At 23.9% G+C, this 23,162-nt stretch overlaps 1 protein-coding gene across 3 annotated transcripts in view; it reads left to right on the top strand.

Annotated features, from left to right (window-relative positions):
- The window catches only part of LOC132928571 (GTP-binding protein REM 1-like), a 91,183-nt gene that overhangs the window by 44,105 nt on the left and 23,916 nt on the right, over positions 1-23,162 (top strand). For 2 of the 3 annotated variants that reach the window (XM_060993350.1, XM_060993351.1), the window contains exon 3: positions 21,746-22,035. In XM_060993350.1, coding sequence (XP_060849333.1) covers positions 21,746-22,035 — 290 coding nt within the window. Of the gene's footprint in view, positions 1-2,513; positions 2,583-4,144; positions 4,235-21,745; positions 22,036-23,162 lie in introns of all 3 variants that reach the window. The other variant, XM_060993352.1, reaches the window with a different exon arrangement.

Raw genomic sequence — 23,162 nt, forward strand, 5'->3', positions numbered from 1 at the left:
ATATGTAAGTAAAATATTAGGTAAAATCTATAATTTATTCTCAAAATATAGATAAAACTAAAAATAATAACAGCTATCCATATTATATATTTATGTGTACTGACATCTAATATGTGCAAAACAAATTTTTTTAGTTAGAATGAGAATGTTTTGCTTTAAATTTGTGTAACATTTATTTTGAATTCAGAATAAAATATTCATTGATAAGAAAAATCATTTAATTCACAGGCCTTATGGTAAATATTTGATAACAAAATTTGTAAATATTAAAAAAAAAAAAACCAAAACTTTTATTAGCATTGGTAAATAATCTTTGTGGGATATTTCAATCACTTCAAAAATATAAAAATAATGAAATATCAGTATAAATAAATATGTGGAATACATAATGGCTTATTTTTTTGTAATATATTAATACATTTTATTTATAATTAAAGTTAACAAATAACATGTTATTATTATAAATATGTTTAAATTAATTAAAAACAAGTTTATACTTATTAACGAACATCATATTATCATATTATTATATTTTTAATAAAATTAATATTAAAAAAAACATACTTGGAAGATAATGAGAATTGGTTTCTCTGGGGAATGCTAAACGATTCTCAATAATATAAATAGTATATAATAATACCTTATTTAAAAATTTGGAATAGAGTTTTCAAATTTATCACTCAGTTGCAACCATGCGCAACGATTGTGACGTAAAAATCCGATAATTCGAAACTGCAGGACGCGTGTTCAATGTTCATGACACTTTTGGCCGACACGCTTCGTAGTTATCCTATTTCCCAATTATCCGCTACACCATCCGCTGCTCACGCGGGAATTTCAGACACATTTCCCTCAACTCACCAGTCGGGTAGGGTTAGTTTGTTCCTGAAACGAAGTACTCGCAGTAAGTCATATTGTACGAGTCTAATAAATGATCTATCTTAGGTGCACGAATTGTTATCATAGTAAATATTAAATTGTATATACATGAGGTCGAGGTGTTATGAAAATCAGATGAACGGAGTAGTCATAATATTATGTTATTCGATTATATTATTACTTTTTAAGTTTTTAGATTTTAAGCAGAGCAATTTTTGTAATTATAAAACTATATACTAACTAAATAGTATAATATTCAAAATATTTTGACTATTTTTGAAATATTTTTTAATTGTCAATAACATTTTTACTGTATATACAATATCTTAAACCAACAAATCTGATGTAAAACTAACATCGGTTGTTACAAAAAAAAAAACATACATCAAAATCATATAACATTATTGTTGGTTTTTATTGTATACATCTATTTATTTATATTTTATTAGTATTTCATAGTTGAACAAGAATCATTATGGCATTATATTTTTATAAAAAAATTTCAAATATTATATTTATTTCCGTTTTTATTTGAAGTAATCAATACTATACCAACGATGTAATAGTTTAGACACCTATCATGATGTGTAAAACATATTATATTTGTTGAGAAACTACTTTTAAGAAAATATTAGCTATTCACTTATTGATTATATTATATATAAATATGATATACTTTTGAATGAATTACATAAAATAATAAAAACATATCATGCCTCATACTCATAGCTTATTTTTATTTTCTCCTTCAAATCGATTTTATTTTTCATGATGATTTAGGTAATACGTATTGACATAACTAAATGCAAAAATAAATTGTATTAATTTATTTCATTTAAATATTCAAGCAATTTAATTATTGGGTAATATTGAAAATATAGTCGATAAAATAACAAAAATGGTCGTATTACTCTTGGTAATAATTTATAAATTTAACACAAAGGATACATAACGTAAAAGTATAAAATTGATTCAATTTTTATCATGAATATAATTATTTTTACACCTTGTATATTATATTATTTTACGTATTATTTAATAGTACATAGGTAATGATAAAACTAATTTAGTATTCATTAAATGACATTTTTATTTGCCTTATCAATTTCATAGATTATAATCGTTGATATATTATCTTTTACTGTGATTTATGTCTTAAATATGGGCTATGGTAGCATTGGTACATTTTTTAAATATCATCGGCATTGTTAATTTTTATATTTTATGTGTTTTTTTTTTTTTTAATAATGTTTAATTTAAATTGGTATGTAATTTTTTTATAAGCTGCACAAAATTATATTTCAACAATGAGGAATAATGTTTGTTTGGTTATAAATTAAACATTAAATAAGTAAAGTTATTTTAATTATTTTTCAAAAATTAATTTAATTAATTTTTGTGATGTTCTAAGGCTGTAAGAAAAAATATTATTTTCCATAATTAATATTATAATTCACTATATTAATGAACATCCATAAAAAAATACAAAAAATATAAGCTAATTATCAACAAACTTTATTCAAATGTGATAATCTTTCATAATATTATTTTCTATCTGTTCATCTGATTAATAGCATTTGGGGTTGGAATATATGCATTATTGTGCAATATAATATAGTTTTGAACACTTTCAGGCGTTGTGTGTTTACGAAAGAATGGGCCAAATTCGAACTTCACGTATGGGAAATGAAGACATTGAAGAGGTGTGTACTGCTACACACTTATCAAACCTTTTATAACTGTCAATCCTTTTCTGTGTCTCATTTTGTATTGTATATTTGTATGCATACTGGTAGTCAACCGATATCATTGTCTAGTTGTTTGAAACGTAATCTGATCCTCAGAGTTTCTCAACAGAATATAATTATCTCGTCTAGTCAGATCCCATTATATTAAGCGTAAAATTTACTGAGTTTCTAAATGAAATTAATAACTTCAGCTATAATTGTGGCCGAAAAACAATATACTCTTACAAAACACCATACCAATTTATTTAAACTAACTAGGTTTTAATGTTGTTTTTATTCTTTTACACAAAATATATGGAAGTAATAAAATCACTGTACAAAATTTTTCATAACGAACCCATATTATAATCAACATTTACCAAGGCTGGGCAAGTCATCTACCTAATTTCTTTAAAACTTATAAGTAACTACCTATTCTATATTTGTTTACTATTTTCTTTTTCTTACGATTGTTCAACTAAATATTAATAAACAATTAGTTAATTTGTAAGACTCCAACTCACCAATACGAGGTTATGCATCAGTGGTAAGTTGAGCCAAAAAAATTAAAAAAAAAAAAAATTGCATATCGTGGGAATAATGTTAACACGTTGAGTAAGAAATTATTTTTAAAAAAAGTAACTCATTATATGGCTTCGTTACACTATAACTTGATTTTTAATTCAAATACCCAGCCTTGACAATTACCATGAGTATAAACGTCCACTAGTCAATACTAATTATAGAAATTATACTAATTATTACTTATATGTACGAAAAATATTTTTTATTTAATATCAAAAATACATTGAAATTAACTAAAAGTAATTTTAAGGTTTTTATAACCGTCTATGCTAATAACGTTTTACTCAGTTTTAAATATATAACGACAGAAACATGTTTAATCAGTTAGAAATATGTACCTATGAGGACATGAGGTGAGTAATTGAGTAAATTAATTAGTTTTAAATAAATATAATTCCTGAGTATAAAAAATTCTACTTTTTAAGGTGAAACATTTATGGAAAATACTGTGGAATATTGAAACTTAAAATGCATGTTTAGGTGTTTGATATAATTGTAATATGAATTTATTTAGAATAAACTAAAAATATTTGTATGGCTTGTAGAACTCTAACAGGAACTCTCTTTTCAAAGAAACAATAAAACAAAATTAATTTTCACTAGGGTTATTAATGAATAACAACAAAAACGATTTGTTTGAATTTAAAAATTTTCTTTGTTAAATTATTGAAAAATGTTGTCTTACTTATTTTTAATGAATAGTAACAGAAACGAAAATAATTTTAATTTTTTATCATCGTAAATTAGTGAGATTTTATTTTATTTATTGACATTAATTTTGCCATTCGGTATGTTTTGACATATAATAATTTTTAATTTCTTTAACAGAGAAGACGAGGCTAACAATTTAATTAATCTGTTGTGAAATAAATTTAGTAACCATTATTTTGTATTAGAAGATTAGCTGAAAACTTTATTTTATTATTTTTAATTGTTTTTATTGATTTAATTAGATTGAAATGTTCTTCATCCAACACAATCAGAATAACTTGTTATTAAAACTGTTTGGATCTTTGGTATTGGATACGTCTTTAATTATATTGGTGAGAATATATAAATAATTATTACTAAAACCAACTAACTAGTAACTATTTCACTACTACAATTTATTTAATTTTTATTTTCATAACATTAATTAAGGAATAAGTATATTTTAATCATTCACTGTACTCTACAGTATACATTTAACTTATTATTAATGTTTAGAATAACATTACAAAATTATAAGTATTATGACCAATGTGTTAAACATTTTAACTTATATTACTCACAAATAGAAAAACAGTATTTCTAATCGATATAGATTAGAAAGATTTATAATAACTACTCAAACTAAAAATAAAAATACATTTTAATTTAAAATAGTTCTAAATGCATAATCCAAACTTTTAAGGTTCAGTTTAAAATTACTCATAATACTAATTTATTAATAATCGTTTTATATGCAATACTCAAAAAAAAAAAATAATTATATATATCTTAGTCTTTATTTTATAATATCTTTCCACATTTAAAACTTCGGTTTTCTTATTATTAAATAAATTATAGACACTAATGACTAAGTGTATAATACTATAAGCATTTATTTACGGTTATCTTTAAAATATCTCCCTCCCCCGAGACCCTGACCCAATTTTATGAAGTCTAAGAGCGTGTATTATGTTTGATAATAATGAATTATTAACAATATTTTATAAATGTGTATTGACTATAATAAATTGCAGTATATAATTTACATTGATATTAAAAAAATGTAATATATAAAATATAATATTGAACATTTAAGATATTAACAATCTGTTAGGATGTCAATAATAAGCTGATGTGTTGAAAATTTAAAAATAATTACACTTACCTATATATGAACCTTTTGAATGAAAGAAGCTATACGCATCAATAATACTACCTATTTTGATCAACTATTTAGTGGAATCAATCTTGTTATATTATTATTTTGGTTATTTAAGAGATCGTGATACCATTTGCGTTTTAGGCATCTTGAAATCTGTAATAAAAAAAATGTAATATCATTATTCTTTGATTTTTAAATAGTACTTATATGAATAAAAATATAGTGTATTAGATATTGTAAATATATTTAGAAATAAATTAATAATTATAATAATAATAATAATAATAATAACAATAATAATTTAATTTGAAAAAAAAATTTAATAATAAAACTGTCATAACGTGGACAGGGTAGTGCTTTAATTATATTTATACGGATTAGTGCAGTTTAATTTAGAAACAATTACGTAATATTTTAAATATTTGTCTACAAAACATAACATGTTACATTTTAAATATTTAAATATTATGGTAAAATATTAAATTTAATGAATAATTTATATTCAACATTATAATATGTTCTATTTTTATGAACTTAAAACGCTTATATAAATTAAATATTTGTAAACCTTGAATATTTTTAACAAAATAATAAATTTTGATTTTGAAACCATTTTATTATTTGTTTATATTATTAGTATTTTAAATGTAAACAGAATTTCGAGTTAAAATGTATTTGTAAATATTTTATACGTTTTAAATAGTATATAATTGTTTATGTTGCATTTACATTTATTCGCATTGAAGGTCTATGTGAACGTTTATACATTTATACACAACCATCCATAAATAGTAGGTAAGTAAATAGTAAATCGTGTCTATAATAATAACGTGGTATAGAAATTCAGAAATACATAATTTAAATTTGTATAAATAACTTTTAAGATCATCCATTCTTCGTCTCTTTAAAATCATTGATAAAATATTCATATTGTAGAATATGAATTTTAATAGTGGAAGTTGCACAATCAACGATGTGTAATCACTACTGTATAACGAGTAAAAACAAAAGTAAATACTATTTAAATCGGTTTTAAAAGTTTAAACCCGGGCTGTTGTTCATTATTCTCCGAATGAACAGAATATTTTTTTGCTTTGTTTTTTTACTTACTATGAGAATTCAAGATTAATTAATTGAATAATTACAATTAACAATATTCACAGGCGTGTGCATATACACATGTCCACAACTTACTTTTAAAAGCCTCATATGATCATATATATATATAATTATATACACACACAGGTGTACGTGTACTAATTCTTACATTACGTACTCAATTACAATGTTTAAACATCAGTTGTAGATAAAGCATATGTTCACAATCCCATAATAAATTACGGCGTAGAAACTCTTATATAATATATATATATATAATTGTAACATTTATCCATAAACTTTAAACACTTATAATAAAAATCGTGACTTTGTAATTTTGATAAATTTTAATTGGTAAATGGACAACTTATGAGAAAACTTGTATTAAATATTCAAATTTTTTTTATCCAAAATCAAAAATTATATTAAAAATTGAAAAATATATGTATCATAAAAAGTGTCAACATTTTTTAATGTCTAATAAATACTGATATAAATATTTGGTAAAAATATCAAATTTCTACAAATATTCAGTTTAGAGTTTAGATAAAAATTCCAAGACAATTTTGTCAAAAACTAGTTTTTTCTTTATTTTTTTTGAGTCCAGAAGATTTGTTACTCATCAAAGTACCAATTAGTTCCACTTAACTATCAGAAAAAATATAAAAGTTGAAGATTGAAATATTTTTTCTTCAAAACAATAATAGCATTTCCAGTTACTAAAATAAACACACACACAAAATATCTTACAGTAAAATAAATACTCTAAGAATCCTAAAAATAATAATTACTATTAATAAAAATAAAAGTATATAAATTCGAATAGGAATATATTTGCAATAGAATTTAAGAATTTGATTTCAACAAAATATAGTATAAATTAAATTGTTGTTCTTTTTAATATATTTAACTTTGTTTTTTACGTTTTTTTACGTTTATAAATAATTTGCAAACAAATATAAAGTTAAAAAAAATCAACGAAGCAACTTCATTATTCTAAACATTTAATATTAAATAAATACCTTGTACCTAATTACAAGAACAATGTCACAATATTCTTAGCAGACATAGTAGTGACATACTTCAAATTCTTTGAAAATGGTCTCTTAACAAAATTTAGCCCATTTCTTAACCAAACTTCACAACTATAATAACCAGTTATAATATATTGTACATTATGTATATTTTAAAAACAAAAACGTTAAGCGGTGTGTGTGTGTGTGTGTGTGTGTGTGTGTGTGTGTGTGTGTGTGTGTGTGTGTGTGTGTGTGTATGTGTGTGTGTGTGTGTATTATTTAATGATAAATTTGATGTTTGATATCAAAGTGACTGAACATTAATTTTACATGATCACAGTTGTAATTGGAAAATAATAATGTAACCAGCACATTTTTATTATTTTTCCTAGTTCAAAATATCTTAAACGTTTTTAAGAAAATAATAGGGAGAAAAAAAGGTAGGTAAGAACTGTACCACCGCTTTTGTGTACATTGAGTGTCGAGTGATACACAATATGGGTGTGTTAAGTTTGAATTCAGTGATATGTATATCATTATATGTATACGAAAAACAATAAAATTATGAGCGGATACAGACCATCAGCATTCAGTCTATATCACTCAGTATATTTCGTCATATATTTTTTTGATATACATATTATTAGTCATTAATTTTACTTTTATTATTATAGTGGGTTAATAAAATTATTCCTGAAAATATTAAATTTATTATATAATTATTATTTGAGTATAATAATAATATTGGTACTTTACCAATTCACCATATTATATAAATTTATACAACTCAACTTATACCGCAAAACATTAAAATCAAGTTTGTTGTAAAATTTATATAAGTATAATATACGTAAAAGTTTTAAGTTACCACGAATAATGTTTTTAAATAATAACGAAATAACTAACATCGTTATTTATCGTTTAAATAAATAATGTCGTCCAAATTTGAACTTAAAGGGTATATAAAAAAAAATTCTTTCAATATATTTTTTTAGATTTTATGGTTAGAATATAAACAACTTGTAAAATTTCTAAAACTTAGATATAAAAAGCTTTTTATTAATTTTTAATTACAAAATAGTTTTTTCAATTTTGACGAGTTTCAAAACACTAATATCAAATACTGATGAAAAAAATTTACCTATGTATTTTTGATATTTTTATTTAAATAAATGAACGACTTCTAGGGAATTTTATATGTCATTTTTGAAAAATTTGAATCTGAGAATAGATTTTATCAAAAACTATAAAACTATAACTAAAAACAGTTAAAAATTTGTTATACCCATATAAGCTTAAAAAGAGTGGACATTTTATGAGCATTTTATCATAAATATTAAATAGAAGATGAAATTATAAAAATGTAATGAACATTTTAAGTATTTTAATTATTTATGGCTATTCGTTTTCAATTTACACTAAGGTATACAAAATAAAAACGATTTTGACGAAAATTGAATCTGCATAAAAATTATCGTTTACTATCCTAAATTGTTTTCGTTTTTCCCGATCATAAAGTTTAATTTTAGGAATTTTTCACTTTCGACCTTTCAGAGCACCTACCAGCTAGATTTATAGTTTGCTACCATAAGCCATTCTCTTTATCGATAATTAAAGTATTTTAACGGCCCCAAAAAGTGTTGACACAAAAAAAAAATACATTATTGTAAAATCAATACTTTCATCAATCCTCTTAGAATCTGAAAACTGTAACACAGCCTCTTCTTTAACAAATTCATAACCAATTCATTTTATATCGTAAACTAATCAAATATTATTTTTTTAATGAACTGGGTATTATTTTATTCAAATTCAATTTCAAAATAAAAATAAACTACTATTGAACAGCACAATCTACGTTAATACAATTTTATTATTTAAGTTACCTACTTTTAAAATGTGAAAACATTTGCAAACAATATTATATTACAATAAAAATAATAACATTGGTAACACAACGACATAGTTTTTGTTATATATATATATATTATAATAGTGCACAAATGCACAATATATTTCATTTAGAAGAAATAAAATATTATCATATTGTATTATATGTATTGAAAAACTTTTTCACATACATCCGATTCCATCAAGATAAAAAATCATCAAAAATTATCAAAATAAAAAAAAATTTAGTTAAATTTTTAATCAACATCATTCAACTTTCAAACAAGATAGTTAATCGTTAATATTTTTCGATAATTATTTTTAAAAAATAATTCGACAGTTTGATTTGATATTATTATAAAATGTATTTTTAAGAATTTTTATTCTTATAAAATATTCGTATGAAGAAACAATAAGTTTTAACATTTGAATCACTAGATTTAATATGATTTTTAAATAATTATGTCAATTTTTATTATACTCTAATAAGGCGTTAAAATATAGGCAATTTCACTAAATTTACGTAAAAACAAATCTCATTTTATAACTAATACAATTCATATAAGGATGATGTGAGATAAGTAGTAGTAGTTCTCAATTAATCGATATTAATAACCTATAAAAATTATAATCTGCATTTTAATATTTATGAACATTTTTTATTTCATTCATGATACAAAAACCCAAACCAATAATAAAAACATTGAAAATATACGTTATTTTTTTTTAACTGATATATAAACTATATCAGTCTTAATGAAGAATTGTAATTATTATTATATTTAACAGAAAAAAATGCAATTATTATTGAATTTATAAGCACCTACAAGAATACAACATAGTTTTACTCCTAAACAGGAAATGTGTTAACTAATATACTTAAGTAACTATTTATCGTTTTAAGTTAAGAAATATATTAACATGGAATCCGAAAATATACGATATAATCATCGTATATTATAATATATATTCTGAATACGTTTAATGCTTTTAGGGGGGTTATTTTAATAGTAAATACTAGTTTTATTGAAAAGTATTGATCTTAAATAATGTTCTACAAGATTAACCTTATTTTTAGATTTAAACTGAACGATAAATTTAATTATTTTATAATAATGTGTGTTATTATTAATTTTTTTGTCTTATGATCTTGTATTATAACAGAAAAAATTCTTTGATTTTTAACTTCAGCATATTTTAATGTAGGAAAGTAAACCTATTTGGAACTTTGAGAGTTCAAAAGTAAAAAATTCTCAATACTTATCTTAATAATTAGGAAAAACAAAAAAAGTTCGGAATAAACAACAATTTTTACACAAAACCTTTTTTGATAAAGTCAATATTCTGGTTTAGATGTAATTTAAAACGAATAATCGTCAATAATTGAATTTTTTACCAGATATTTATACAAACACTTTTACACATGATATAATTTTCAATATATTTCAATTTTTTTTAGCTATTCCTAGAAATTTGACACTTTCGATTTTTTCTTTTAGTTTTTCTTCTCATACATACCGATAAAAATATTTTACCTAACCTTTCGCACAGTAAAAAAGTTTGAAATTTTAATAAAAATAAAATAGTCAGGAAAAAAATATTTTAATTGTACACAAAACATAAACGCAGTACCACAAAACAAGTAGTACAACGAAATCTTAATTTTACTTTTTAGAACATACTTTGATGTAAATACTTACTGCACAGTTCATAACTTATCTTTGTTAATTAAAAAATGTGTAAAAAATTATATTCAAATTATGACATATATATTTAATTTCTCTACAAATTTTAATAGCTTACAAAATATTTTAACTAGGGTAAAGAAAGGTATGTTTGTGATATATTTAATTTCGTGACATTTTTTTTAGGCGTTTATAATGAACATACCTACTCATCGGTAAACATCTAAATAGCGTTTTTTAGCTTTTTAAAAAATTTAAGTAGTGTTCATTTATTTATATAAATTGTTTTGTAATTATATTAAAATATTAATTAATTATTATTTATTATAAGTACTGAATGTTAATTATTACTCAAAGTTTACTGTTAGTGTAAAGTTTAAAATTGTCTTTATTTAAAATTGTATCCCCCCTCGCTTTACTATTTATTATTATGTACCTATTATCAAAAAACAAATATAATTGAATCAATTTAATTTATATATTCATAAAAATATTCAATAACATTAAAAAAAATATTTATATTGTTTTATATTTATATTTGTATTTATTTATTTATGAAATAAGAATTTATGTAAAAAAAAAAATAGTGATTACAAAGAATGACTAATAAGCTACATTGTTTATTAATATTTATAAAATCTAAAATATTTTATAAAAGAGTAATTAACAGTATGGATATAATGATAAAATTATATTTGTTTAAATTTTAGTAAAAATTATCATATTGTTGAGGCACCCCTTTATAGAAAGCACCCTAAGCATATATGCTCGGGTCACCAACCATAACGCAAGCACTACGTAACTGCACTGCAATATACATGATAGCAAATTTACAAATGAGAAATTTAATGTGAAATAAAAAATATAGAATAAAATAATATTGTTGAATATACCAAGGATTAAGTTATCGGGACTTAACTATAAAAACTATAATAGCATATAAATTATAATTAATATATTATTTTTAGTTTGTCGATAGCGTCTTAAGATGCAGCCTTATACTGACTCAATACAATTGGATGGACACAGCATTCAAATTGAACTAAACAGAAAATAATTTTAATAAACGTGTGCAGTAATATTATAGTGGAAATATGGAATTTTCGTCGTCAATCAAATTATTTTTATCTTTCGAAATAAAAGTCTAAATAAAAAATAATACATAAAAATTTACACGAGCGTTCTTTTTAAGCTTAAAATAAATTATTATATGTATGCACACTTGTATCTAAAGTATTTTTCTATTTTTTTTTTTTTTGTGCAAATAATTATATTGTAAGAAATTCACAAAACCTATATTATTTAAAAGAAACCATTTTTTATTGATAACTTCCAAAAATATGTAATTTAATGAATATAATATTATATTAAAATCACATAATGGATCCCTAAATCTATTTTATAACTAGGTTGACATTATGTATGTTTGAGAATTAAAAACTATATCTAATCATATTTTATATTATCGAATGTCGTTACAATTATTTTAAAAAAATTGGTTTAACACACACAATCATAATATATTTTATTATACTCATTATTTAAAATAAATTTTTTTTGTGGTCTCAAAATGGTTGAAAACCACTGCATTTAAAAAATTTAAGTTGTTTTATTTTTTCAGACTATTAGTTAAAATTGCAGGTGGGAGGAGGGTAAAACCGTGTATTGGGAAATATCTCTTTAGTTATCTTAGTTATGCCGGTATAATGTATATGGTATTGGTATACCATATGTAAATCAATGTAAAAAAAACAACAATTTTGATTTCCAATGCTGGATGGGGACTTATTTCATAAGCAATAATAATTATAATATTTTATCTGACATAATTGTTATTAATTAAAGTAGTTTATAGAAATTTGGTTGCTTGACTGATTAATGTTAAAATTCCTATTAAATTACAGTATATTATTTATCATTTATGTACAAATAATATCAAGAGACTTTCTATCGTATTACATTATATCTGTTAAACAACTCTTTTTTTGTGTTTTACAGATAAACAGCTGTTATACTCCAGTAAATAAAGTGTATCATTCAATATTAAAATTTAAAGCTTAGAACGTAATTTTTCAGAAGTATTTTTCTATACTAGTTTTTAAAAGAAAACAAATATTAATACGTCATATTGTATAACTGTTTGATTTGGATGATTTCTTTACATATACCATTTATGTGTGGAGTATATATGAGTAAATACAAATCAATTTTAATAGTAATAATTTGTTAAAAAAAAATTTAATAATAGTTGTTATGCTTACAATATATTATAATGAATTTCCCACGTAGTATTGAAATATAACAAATAAAAATATACATTAATAAATAATATATAAAATGCATTTATTCTGAAAATAAACTTAAAGAAACATTTATTTATACAAAAAAAAGTTAACTAGCAGGTAGGTACATTTTAATAAATAACATCACGAATTAATGTTCAAAACAAAGATAGTTCGAAAAAAATCTGGAAATTTAAATTAAGAATATCTATAGTTATAATGTTTAAAAATCATATTTCAGTGGAATTTTTGAAAGTTTCCTGACAAAGAAAAATTATTCACGAATAAAATATGAAATCAACCATGAATAAGCACAAATGTACTTCACTTAACACAAATTAAATGTAATACATATAAATATGTATTGAAGCGAATTAACTGATAGAGTATAATTAAATAATAGGTGAAATTCCTTACATGTTCATTATTGTTAGTTAAATATTTATTATTAAATGCGTAAAATATTTTTCTACTTTATAATATTATGTATTTATTACTGTATTATATATAATATATCTTTGTGTATAGATTAATACTATGAATCATAATAAACTAAAAATTTACAGACATTCGAAATTTAAAGTGACATAGGAAATACTTTCATGGATAATTATTTGTATTCGTATATTTTTCTATACGTCTATAACCATTTTGTTATTTATCCAGACAAACATTTTTCTTAAGATACGACTAGATAAATCAACCATAGCGTCGAATTAAAAATAATAAAACATCTATAAACATCTACTTATACGTTTTAATTAATAAAAAAAATGTATTAAAAAAATGTAGGTGATAACCTATATTAAGAACCTTTCTGACTATACCCTATGGTTCTTTTCTAAATTTCTGTCTATACTTTGATAATAAAATGATCAAATCATACAAAAATTACATTATTTTTACTCAATGATATTTCTATAAATAAAAGATAATTACCGAGCATTGGATAAATTTTACCTTGAAGTTTGAACGCAACACGTAATTTCAAATTACTAAAGGGATAACTAGTTTATTTTATAAACTTTGTGAAAATAATTTCCTTTGCTTATATTTGTTATGATTGTCACACTATCGCATGTAGCTACATAGTATCTTGTTTAGACAGAATTTTGTCTGTTTGAAAGACAATGAAGCCACATACCATACATTGTGAAGACTAGGATGAACTGCAAAATATATTATACTAACCTAATGCTTATTATTTTATGAGAAAACAAAAAAATATAAAATACCAAACCATTCGAAATAATTGGACCCGATTCAACATTGATCGTCGACCATTTCTCTTTGCTCGATGCTACAGAATTGGACAATCAAATTTGCAAAAATTGCATTAAAAAATGATATATTTTATCGTTGAATTGTCATATATATATATATATATAAACGTACCTATATATAAATAGTGATTTATAAATCTTACGCCATTGTCTTTATTTCAGTAATAAAAAAAAATTAGATTCATCATTTTAGAAATATATTGACTTTAGATTTCTTATTTGAATTTAACATAGTTTCTTTTTTCCAAGCATTCTGTTCAAGTATTTTCTATTGTTCGAAATAAATTAAGGTCAGTTTATCTAGAACTAAAAAAAATGAACTTGTTCGCAATTAAAAATAATTCTATTTAATTAATAAGTAAGAATTTTTACAATGATTTTATCATTTTTTTACTTTTTACACAAGTAATACTAACAACGAACAAGTATCAATCCTTCAGTCAGTGATGATTTTATACATTTTTATATTTAATAAATTTTATTTTTTTCTATACCATGGATCATTATAAATTGCACAATTAAATAAAGTAATGTGTGATTTTATTATTGGCATCACTGTAATCTTAAATATGATATAATTTTCCATCTAAATATTCACTCCTTATCAATTCTTCTTCCAAGAACTTCAAGCACCCAATTTTCACATCAAATCTGTATAATGTTACACTACTTTAGTTTCTCTGTCAAAAAAAAAAATGTATTGATTAATTCATCATTCGTAGGTATCTGTAAGTAACTACTTTTGGATAATATTAAATTGAATTTAAAATTAATTTTTATGTTTAACAATTTATCTCGGGGCTACTGGAAGTGACAAGTATGCAATCTAGTCTAGGAACATAAAAAAAATAAACAAAAATAGAAAAAAAAACAATTCACTAAGTTTCCATTTATTTAAGTACAATAATGTAGCAAGTCTCGTTGATGGGCTTAATAATAAACTTCAACGTGGGCCCTTTAAAATACGTGAGCTCACCACAATGATATACCGGTCGTATAACGGCTTCTCGTAAATGAATTACCATCAGAATTTTAACAACGACTTTTATTTCTAAGTTCTTATGTAAACGGTTTTCGTTTATTCTCTAATTATTCACTAACCTCGTCACTTTCGGTACCGTTTGAACTCAAGATAATACGATGTGTTTCTTTATAACACCAGATAAATATAACTAAGCAGATAAATCTATTATATTTAATACAAATAACGCACAACAATGAATAATCTTAACAGAAACGAAATTAAATGATTTTGTGCGATAATCATGTCGACACGCTTTCAATAAATTTATTCTAATTCATTGAACTTACTAATTATTACAAATATATTATAATATTATGATTTGTTTCTTTATTTTTATTCAGATATGAGTCAATATCAATAGGTACTGTGTTTTGAATAGTAAATTAGTATTTTATACTTGCACATATTTTTGTTGACTTTTAATTTAAATGCAAATATTTTTAGTAATAGTCACAGTTAATAGAAACAAAATAAATCATAAAACAAAGTAAAAATATTGGTACAAAATAATATATAATATTTACTAACTGAATTACACGACTTCGGCCGTGTACAGTTTTGAAATAAATTGTACCACCTATTTAATATAACTAATTTTTTATGTATTAAATAATTATGTACATAATTTTTAATTACTTACAAGTTTAGTTTATAATTTATACATTATTTTTTATTATATTAGAAAATAAATCGTTTGTTTCTAAAACGAAGTTTCATACATAACCTTGTTTTGTCCGTAAGCCCGTATCACAATTTATTGTCTTAAATTTTTGTAAATTTTATGTACCATTCTTCTGAAAATTATAATTGTAATATAAACTATAACCAATAACAACTATTTAAATGATCAAAACAATATTCTATTTCCCCGAGCCAAAACTAAACTCATATGTAACTTTGTAGGCCACCGTATATAACAATCTTTAGAGGTTGAAAAATAAGATAGGCTAAAAACAGAGTTTAGGACTAGTTTCCAAGTTTCTGAGTACATGAAAGACAAAGAAACATTCATGTATGTTTATTACAGATATACATTATACTGGATAACTGTACTTCATTTACAGAAACTATGAATATAATATATAATATGGATTTTAACGGATAGGTACCTCTATGTCTCCTAACTGCATGTGTTACAGTACCTGCTCATATAACTGCATACTCAATTTTCGTACAAAAACAGCAAAGAATACGATTTTTTAAACTAGAACTTGGTATATATTATTTATACTATGTTTGGAATTATTATTATGATAATATTATATTATGAAACTGTGTTTTTCTCTAGAGCTCTAGAAAATATGAAAAAAATAGAGAATTTTAAGTTAATAAATTTTCATAAAAACATGAAGTCTTTGGATAATTATAAAAAAAAATCACAGTTAAAAAAATAAATAAAGAAACAAAACATAATTTAATTTTTTTTTTCTAAATGAATATTTACAATCTCTATGAAAAAGTACAATGAGTAATAGGTATATATCAAATAGTACAATTTTATTATGCCTTGACGGCTTAAGTGAAGGAAGCGTACAGTAACGTTACTTCAGTTATTTAAAATTTAAATATTTTATAGAAATAAATTAAGCTTTATTATGACCAAAAAGGCATGGGCTAGGTTTAAATTGCAATAGATGGCTTCAAAATTAAAGCCCAATGTTGATTACAATTCCCAAATGTTGATTGCATCATCGTTTTATAGATTGAAAAGTTAGAAAAACAAAAACAGGAGTCTAGTAAGTATAAAATAAAAATGTAATATTCTAGTATAGTATGCACTGTTGCTCCCAACAAGATGTATTCAATAGTATATAAATACGGATATGTGATCTAGAAATATCATAATAATTTATTAAGTATGTTATATTTTTTTAAGACATTTTTATTTTAAGAAAATTTACCAAATTTCTCAGAAAAACCACTATTTATCCAGATTTTTCAGAATTTTGATACCTAATTGTAACTTATATTCTTAAAACAAAACACAACAAGTTAACTAATGTACTTATGTATTATATACATCGTCTTACCTCGTATTTCTTCGTACCCTCTCCCACTGTAGATACATTCATCCGCAAAATTATCCTGAACAAACTTATAACTTTAAAGGTTTAAACGTAAATTAATATTCTAATACTTTATTAAAACTAATAATTCAACTTCTAGAATAATTAAACTTATTAAATATATAAATTATTCATACATAATTATTAAAAAAACAACTATAGTTATTTCGATTTTAGATAAACTAAAAAATATTATACATTTTTCAGTTATTATAGACCTCTAATATAATAATAATTTTCCAAAATCAAATTTCAAAAATATCAAATAGAGAAAAATTATTAAATAAAACTACAAACATAATGGATGCCAGTATATATTAGAAAAGTTTTACACTTTTTAATACACGTGTAGCTAAATACGAATTAATAATCTTTGTTTCATATTATAGTTGGACACAAAATCTTGTGAAATATTTTTTTATTTTTTTTCTGTTTACAATAAATTTAGGATAGACCAGTCAAACAATATTATTTTTACACTTGTTATTATATGCATAGTGAAATAGAACAGTAGATAAAAAAATAGTATTAAACATTTAAAAGGATTCATAATAGAGGTCATTAAACAGATGAGATAGTAATTACGATACACGCACGACTAAAAAAAATCGTTACACAACAAATACATTCATATCGCTCCACTCAAAATATAAAATAGCTGAATAAAATTAAAGAAAACTTAATTATAACATTTTGTAGTATCTACGTATTCGTTACCTATTCTACTTATTCGTTTAAATATCAGAATTTACAAAATAAATAATTCTTGAACGACTCCCAGGGTATATCATTTTTCTACAAAAATATAAATTTCGTTAAAATGTGACTTGTAAAAGTTAACATTTTTTACCTAGATCAAACTATGTATGTTCTATGATTCGTTTCAAAAAAAAAAAATGAATTAAAACAACTTGTTATGCTACAAACTCATTTTGTTTTCCTAAAATATAAAATAACTCATTTCAAGACAGTTTAATGTTAGGTCATTCTTTTCTCGCTTTTTAAATGCTATGCTATTTCGAAGAACTTTTAAAACCACTCCTATATTGAAGTTAACAACCCCTTTAACTTATTTAATGTTCCAAAATAATATTATTTTCCTGTTACTGAGAAAACTACCTCCATAGTTTAAGTTCTTTTTACAATATTATATTTGAATAACAATTATTGTAAATCCAACTTTAAAAGTTTGTTTATTTAAAAATATCAATATTTGAAAATGTAGATAGCAATAATTAAATTATAGCAAAAATAAATATGAACATTTTAAACAAAACAATACATAAGTATTATGTATTTTAGCAGATTTATATATATATATAAATAAATATTTCTGCTAAAATATAAAATAATTCCTAATAATTGGGAAAAATGTATAAAAATATATAAAATAAATCTATATACTTATATAGGTATATATATTTCAATAATCGAGCACTTTACTTAAATAAGTTAACCCTGATCTCTAGCGTTAATATTACATACCGAAATTGAACCAGCGAGTCCTCGTTAATATAAACATAACTTTTCCATACGAAGCACATCGAATGGTAGTGACTGGTGAAGAGGGGACGTTAACATTGTCGGAGACGTCTCTTCTAGATCTTCCTAAATCAGAATGTCGGCCCACTCGCCATTCCACATACTCAGCATATTAGCCGTACCCTACCTAAGGAGCAATGCAATGTAGATAAACCGCAATCGTTACAATATCTACATATTTATTGCTGTATTTTAAATGTTATATTTTATACTTTGACTAATCTATAATTAATACATAATATGAATATACATACGAATAAATAAATAAAAATAATTTTTCTGAAATTCGTCATACAAGACTATTTTACCTATTTTTTAATATGATTTATGTTACCAGACAATGTTGTTGTAAATATCGTGAAATTAGGAAAAAACGTATCAACTGATTATATGAATAGGTAGTGAATACGCAATATAAAAGTGTTGGTATAGAAATCTTATTAACAGAAAAACGTTTTTCAAAAATACATACTATCATGAGGAAAAATATATTCAGGTTAATGTAGAATACATTTTTCTAGTAAGACGATGATTAAGGCCATCAAAGTTACGTTTACAATATATAAATAAACTAGCGTACAGTATTATACAGAACGGTATTACCTAAGAAATAATAAAAAGTCTGTAAGCATATGAAATGAGAATTAAAACTCTAAATTTGCATATTTCTAAAATTACAAATTCATTATCCGAACGATCTTGGTCTTTCGTTCGCATTATTAATTATTATATACTGAATAGAGAATACTGAAAAATGATAATAAAAAAACTATGTGAGCACAGAATATTTATTACATTTTAAAATAGATGGTATAGTGCGATCAGTGCCACAATTTCAATCTTAAAACACTAGTGTGTAAAATACATATTTTAAGCCATGGTCCTAACGATGTGACCCAAATAGAGTAAAGCTTAGCCCCTAGTTAAAAAATATCCCTCCTCCTTTCCCACTAATCGAACCAAAGATTTAATAATTGTGCAATATTTATAGAACACCTATATTAAATGTCTTACGTTTAAAATAAAATGAAATATTTACACTCGTAACGTCATTATCACAAATCTCACCATCGTTATTACTATATTATATTTATTAGTTATTTATTTTCTGTGACGCAGCTCCTTTGACCAACACTCACAAAGCTCTCTGCAGAAGCCATGGCTACCAGTTTGAATACTTGTGTATTATATGTTTTTGACAATGAGTTTTTGTTATTTAATTTCGACTTGGGACTATAATACATTAATACTTTAGAACACTGCGCACTAGCAATACATTGCTTGATGGCCTCTTAAATTGTGAAACCCATTTCAAAAAAATTACTAGCACATTGAAAAACCCCCTCACGAAATCAAAAAATTGATACAAATACGTGGCACAGAATATCTTTAACACTTAATTTTAATAAATCAGAAATTACTTAATCGAATTTCAATTGTAGTGTAACCCTAGTCCCTAATTACAAACATACTGACAACTGTTGACAATTATATAACTTGTAGTTGTAAAAAAAGTTTAAATCTTATAGTAGTATAAATTACCTATTGAAATATTATCAAAAATATTTTAAGTTCTGTTTATTATTATACTTATTGAAATTAGTTTGTGTAAATAAGATACAATTCAGTTATATATTTTCTAAGTTCAAAAAAATAACATTTGAATCATTACTACTTCTCCATGACCAAAAAATATAATTTAGCTTGAAATTTTTCCAGGTCCAAAATAATTATTAAATTAATTCTGAATGTCATTAAGGCGCTCGCGCTAGCTCTAATAAAACACATATGAGTATAGGCCGTTTCGCACTCTTTTATACATAATATATGCCCTATCTCCCTCCCATCCATTGGTATAAGAACCCTTGATAATCAAACGACGCGGGTCGTGTTCCTGTGGTGTATGCGTACGTGCAATGATTATGTTCCTGTCGACTGATCGGACATTGTATCGTCCCTCGCCTAAACCTTATCGTCAATTGCAACTAATCCAGCTGAATATCTAGTTAAAAGTTTTACGTAGTTGCTCATGCCTTATAGAGATGAATTGCATTATCCCTATATGAGAAACGCATTTTATAATGTACAAAGGTATAAGCATGACTTGTATTGTTGTCAGTCATTATATACGATCTTATGACGTATATTAATAAGTATTGGAAGTACCGGATCTACCCTCTCAAGAATATATTATTATACATTAGTTTCCTTATAATGTATTACTGTATTAGCATTCGTAAGTTTACGTCGCAGTATATTATATTGTATAGAATATCAGATATCAGAACATGTATTAGCACAATTTATATACATCAAACTTTGAAAAATAAAACATGTTCATAAAAATTTTCAATAAAAAAAAGGGTAGTTAAAAGCAAGGCGCCGAATGTCATCTAAAATAAATAATGATCAAATACGATTTAATTTTGGTTCATAATTACTGATTTAAGTATTTAAATGTTTTTTTTATGTGCATTATAATATTTATATGTTAAAAATATATGTTTGCATGTGTAATAAGAATCAAAAAATGTATTAAATATAAGAAAGAACGCCAAAATTGGTATATCAGGGTTTAAGACTTTATTTAATGTAGATTGAAAATTATTTATAATTACATTTAACATTTTTTTTTATTGTCAAGTAATTGGAAAATATAAAGGGATACATTTAAATAACGACTTAGGAATAGGGACATCTGATTGTAATGGTAGAGATCTATTCCATGGACAGTTCAATATGAGCGATCAAAAATGCGAGATGACCCCACTAATAGAAAATAATAAAGATTTGTTTTGATTATCTATGTTTAATAGCCGAGTTTCGGAAATGTGCCCAGACCGGATGGCCCCGTACTGGAAGAATATCGCTTGCGGAGCTTCTCGATCACTGCCAGTGGCGTTTGCAACCTGGGCGACTTCGTACGATACGCCTCGCCACCGTCGTCTACTCGACACCATCAACCGGTCGGAAAGCGCGAAAGTTGCCCCGCATCCGTTTCCGGTACGCCGTTGCACCAGCAAAACGCAAATGGTTCCTCCGTCGCTGCCGCTGCCGCTACCTCGCACACGGTCTGCACGGAATTCTCCAGATTTCGAAAACCCAGGTAAAGTGAACCCAAGGCAACGACTCATGATGGGTTGCTATGACGTGCTTTAGACGTAATCGTAAATCAATTGATGGTGGTAGTAAATAGTTTTACTATCCTAAAATACTCCAAGTAATTTCCAAGAACTTTTATATTTTAACAAACATTAACAAATATTAATTTGATATTATTGATCTATATTTTTACATCAAAACATTATTATACTCGTAGATAAATTTATAAACCGATGGTATATATTTTTTACACTCGTGATATAAATTCAATAACATATGTTGAATATCAACCACGAAAGTTGTTAATTAAATAAAATTTATTATAACAATAATAAATTATTATAATATAAGTTGACAGACCGTTTTCGTCAGAATTATTTTTCGTATGTAATTATATATTTAACACACTTATTACAATGACCCACTCAACACGTAATGTACAGCAGAATGAAACCCACTTGCCTACCTTTTTTTCTCTCTGATTATAAGGGTATTATTTAATTATACAATGGTTCAACTTATCTTCATATATTACCTACTTATTTATCATGACGTCTAAATTACGTATTATTGCTGATGAGTAATCCCTTTAATATATAATTTTATATCTAAATGGTAACTAACTTACTGACTTACTGTATAATCACTTTAATATAATAAGAAAATTCTATTATTTATGTAGGTGTGATATATCATAATTCATAGTGTCCCTAGTTTAATGTTTTTTTTCTGTTTATAAAATTTGTTTTAATAAGTTTTAATTATAATACATCGCCAAAATATTTTATTACTTGATAATTAATAACATGTTGATGCACCATTATAATTTTAAAATCAAAAAAAGTTACCTAAAACTAAACATATTTATTAAATAATAATAGCAATATAAAATTTATATTACAATAAGTTATTAGAATATATTATGATTATTATAAGTTAAGTTCCAGTTAATCTTCACAGATATAGGCATGCACATGGGTGGTGTAGTAATGTACATGTGGTAGTGGTAATTTCATCCTTCAAAATAACATTAATTGCATATTATAATATTATAATTTATGGAAATTATTTTTTTTCTTATCTTAATTTAAAATAAAAAAACCAAATATGTTTGACCTTTAAAAAAACAAA

Source organism: Rhopalosiphum padi, chromosome 4 (genome assembly GCF_020882245.1).
Source record: "Rhopalosiphum padi isolate XX-2018 chromosome 4, ASM2088224v1, whole genome shotgun sequence".
NCBI lineage: Eukaryota > Metazoa > Arthropoda > Insecta > Hemiptera > Aphididae > Rhopalosiphum > Rhopalosiphum padi.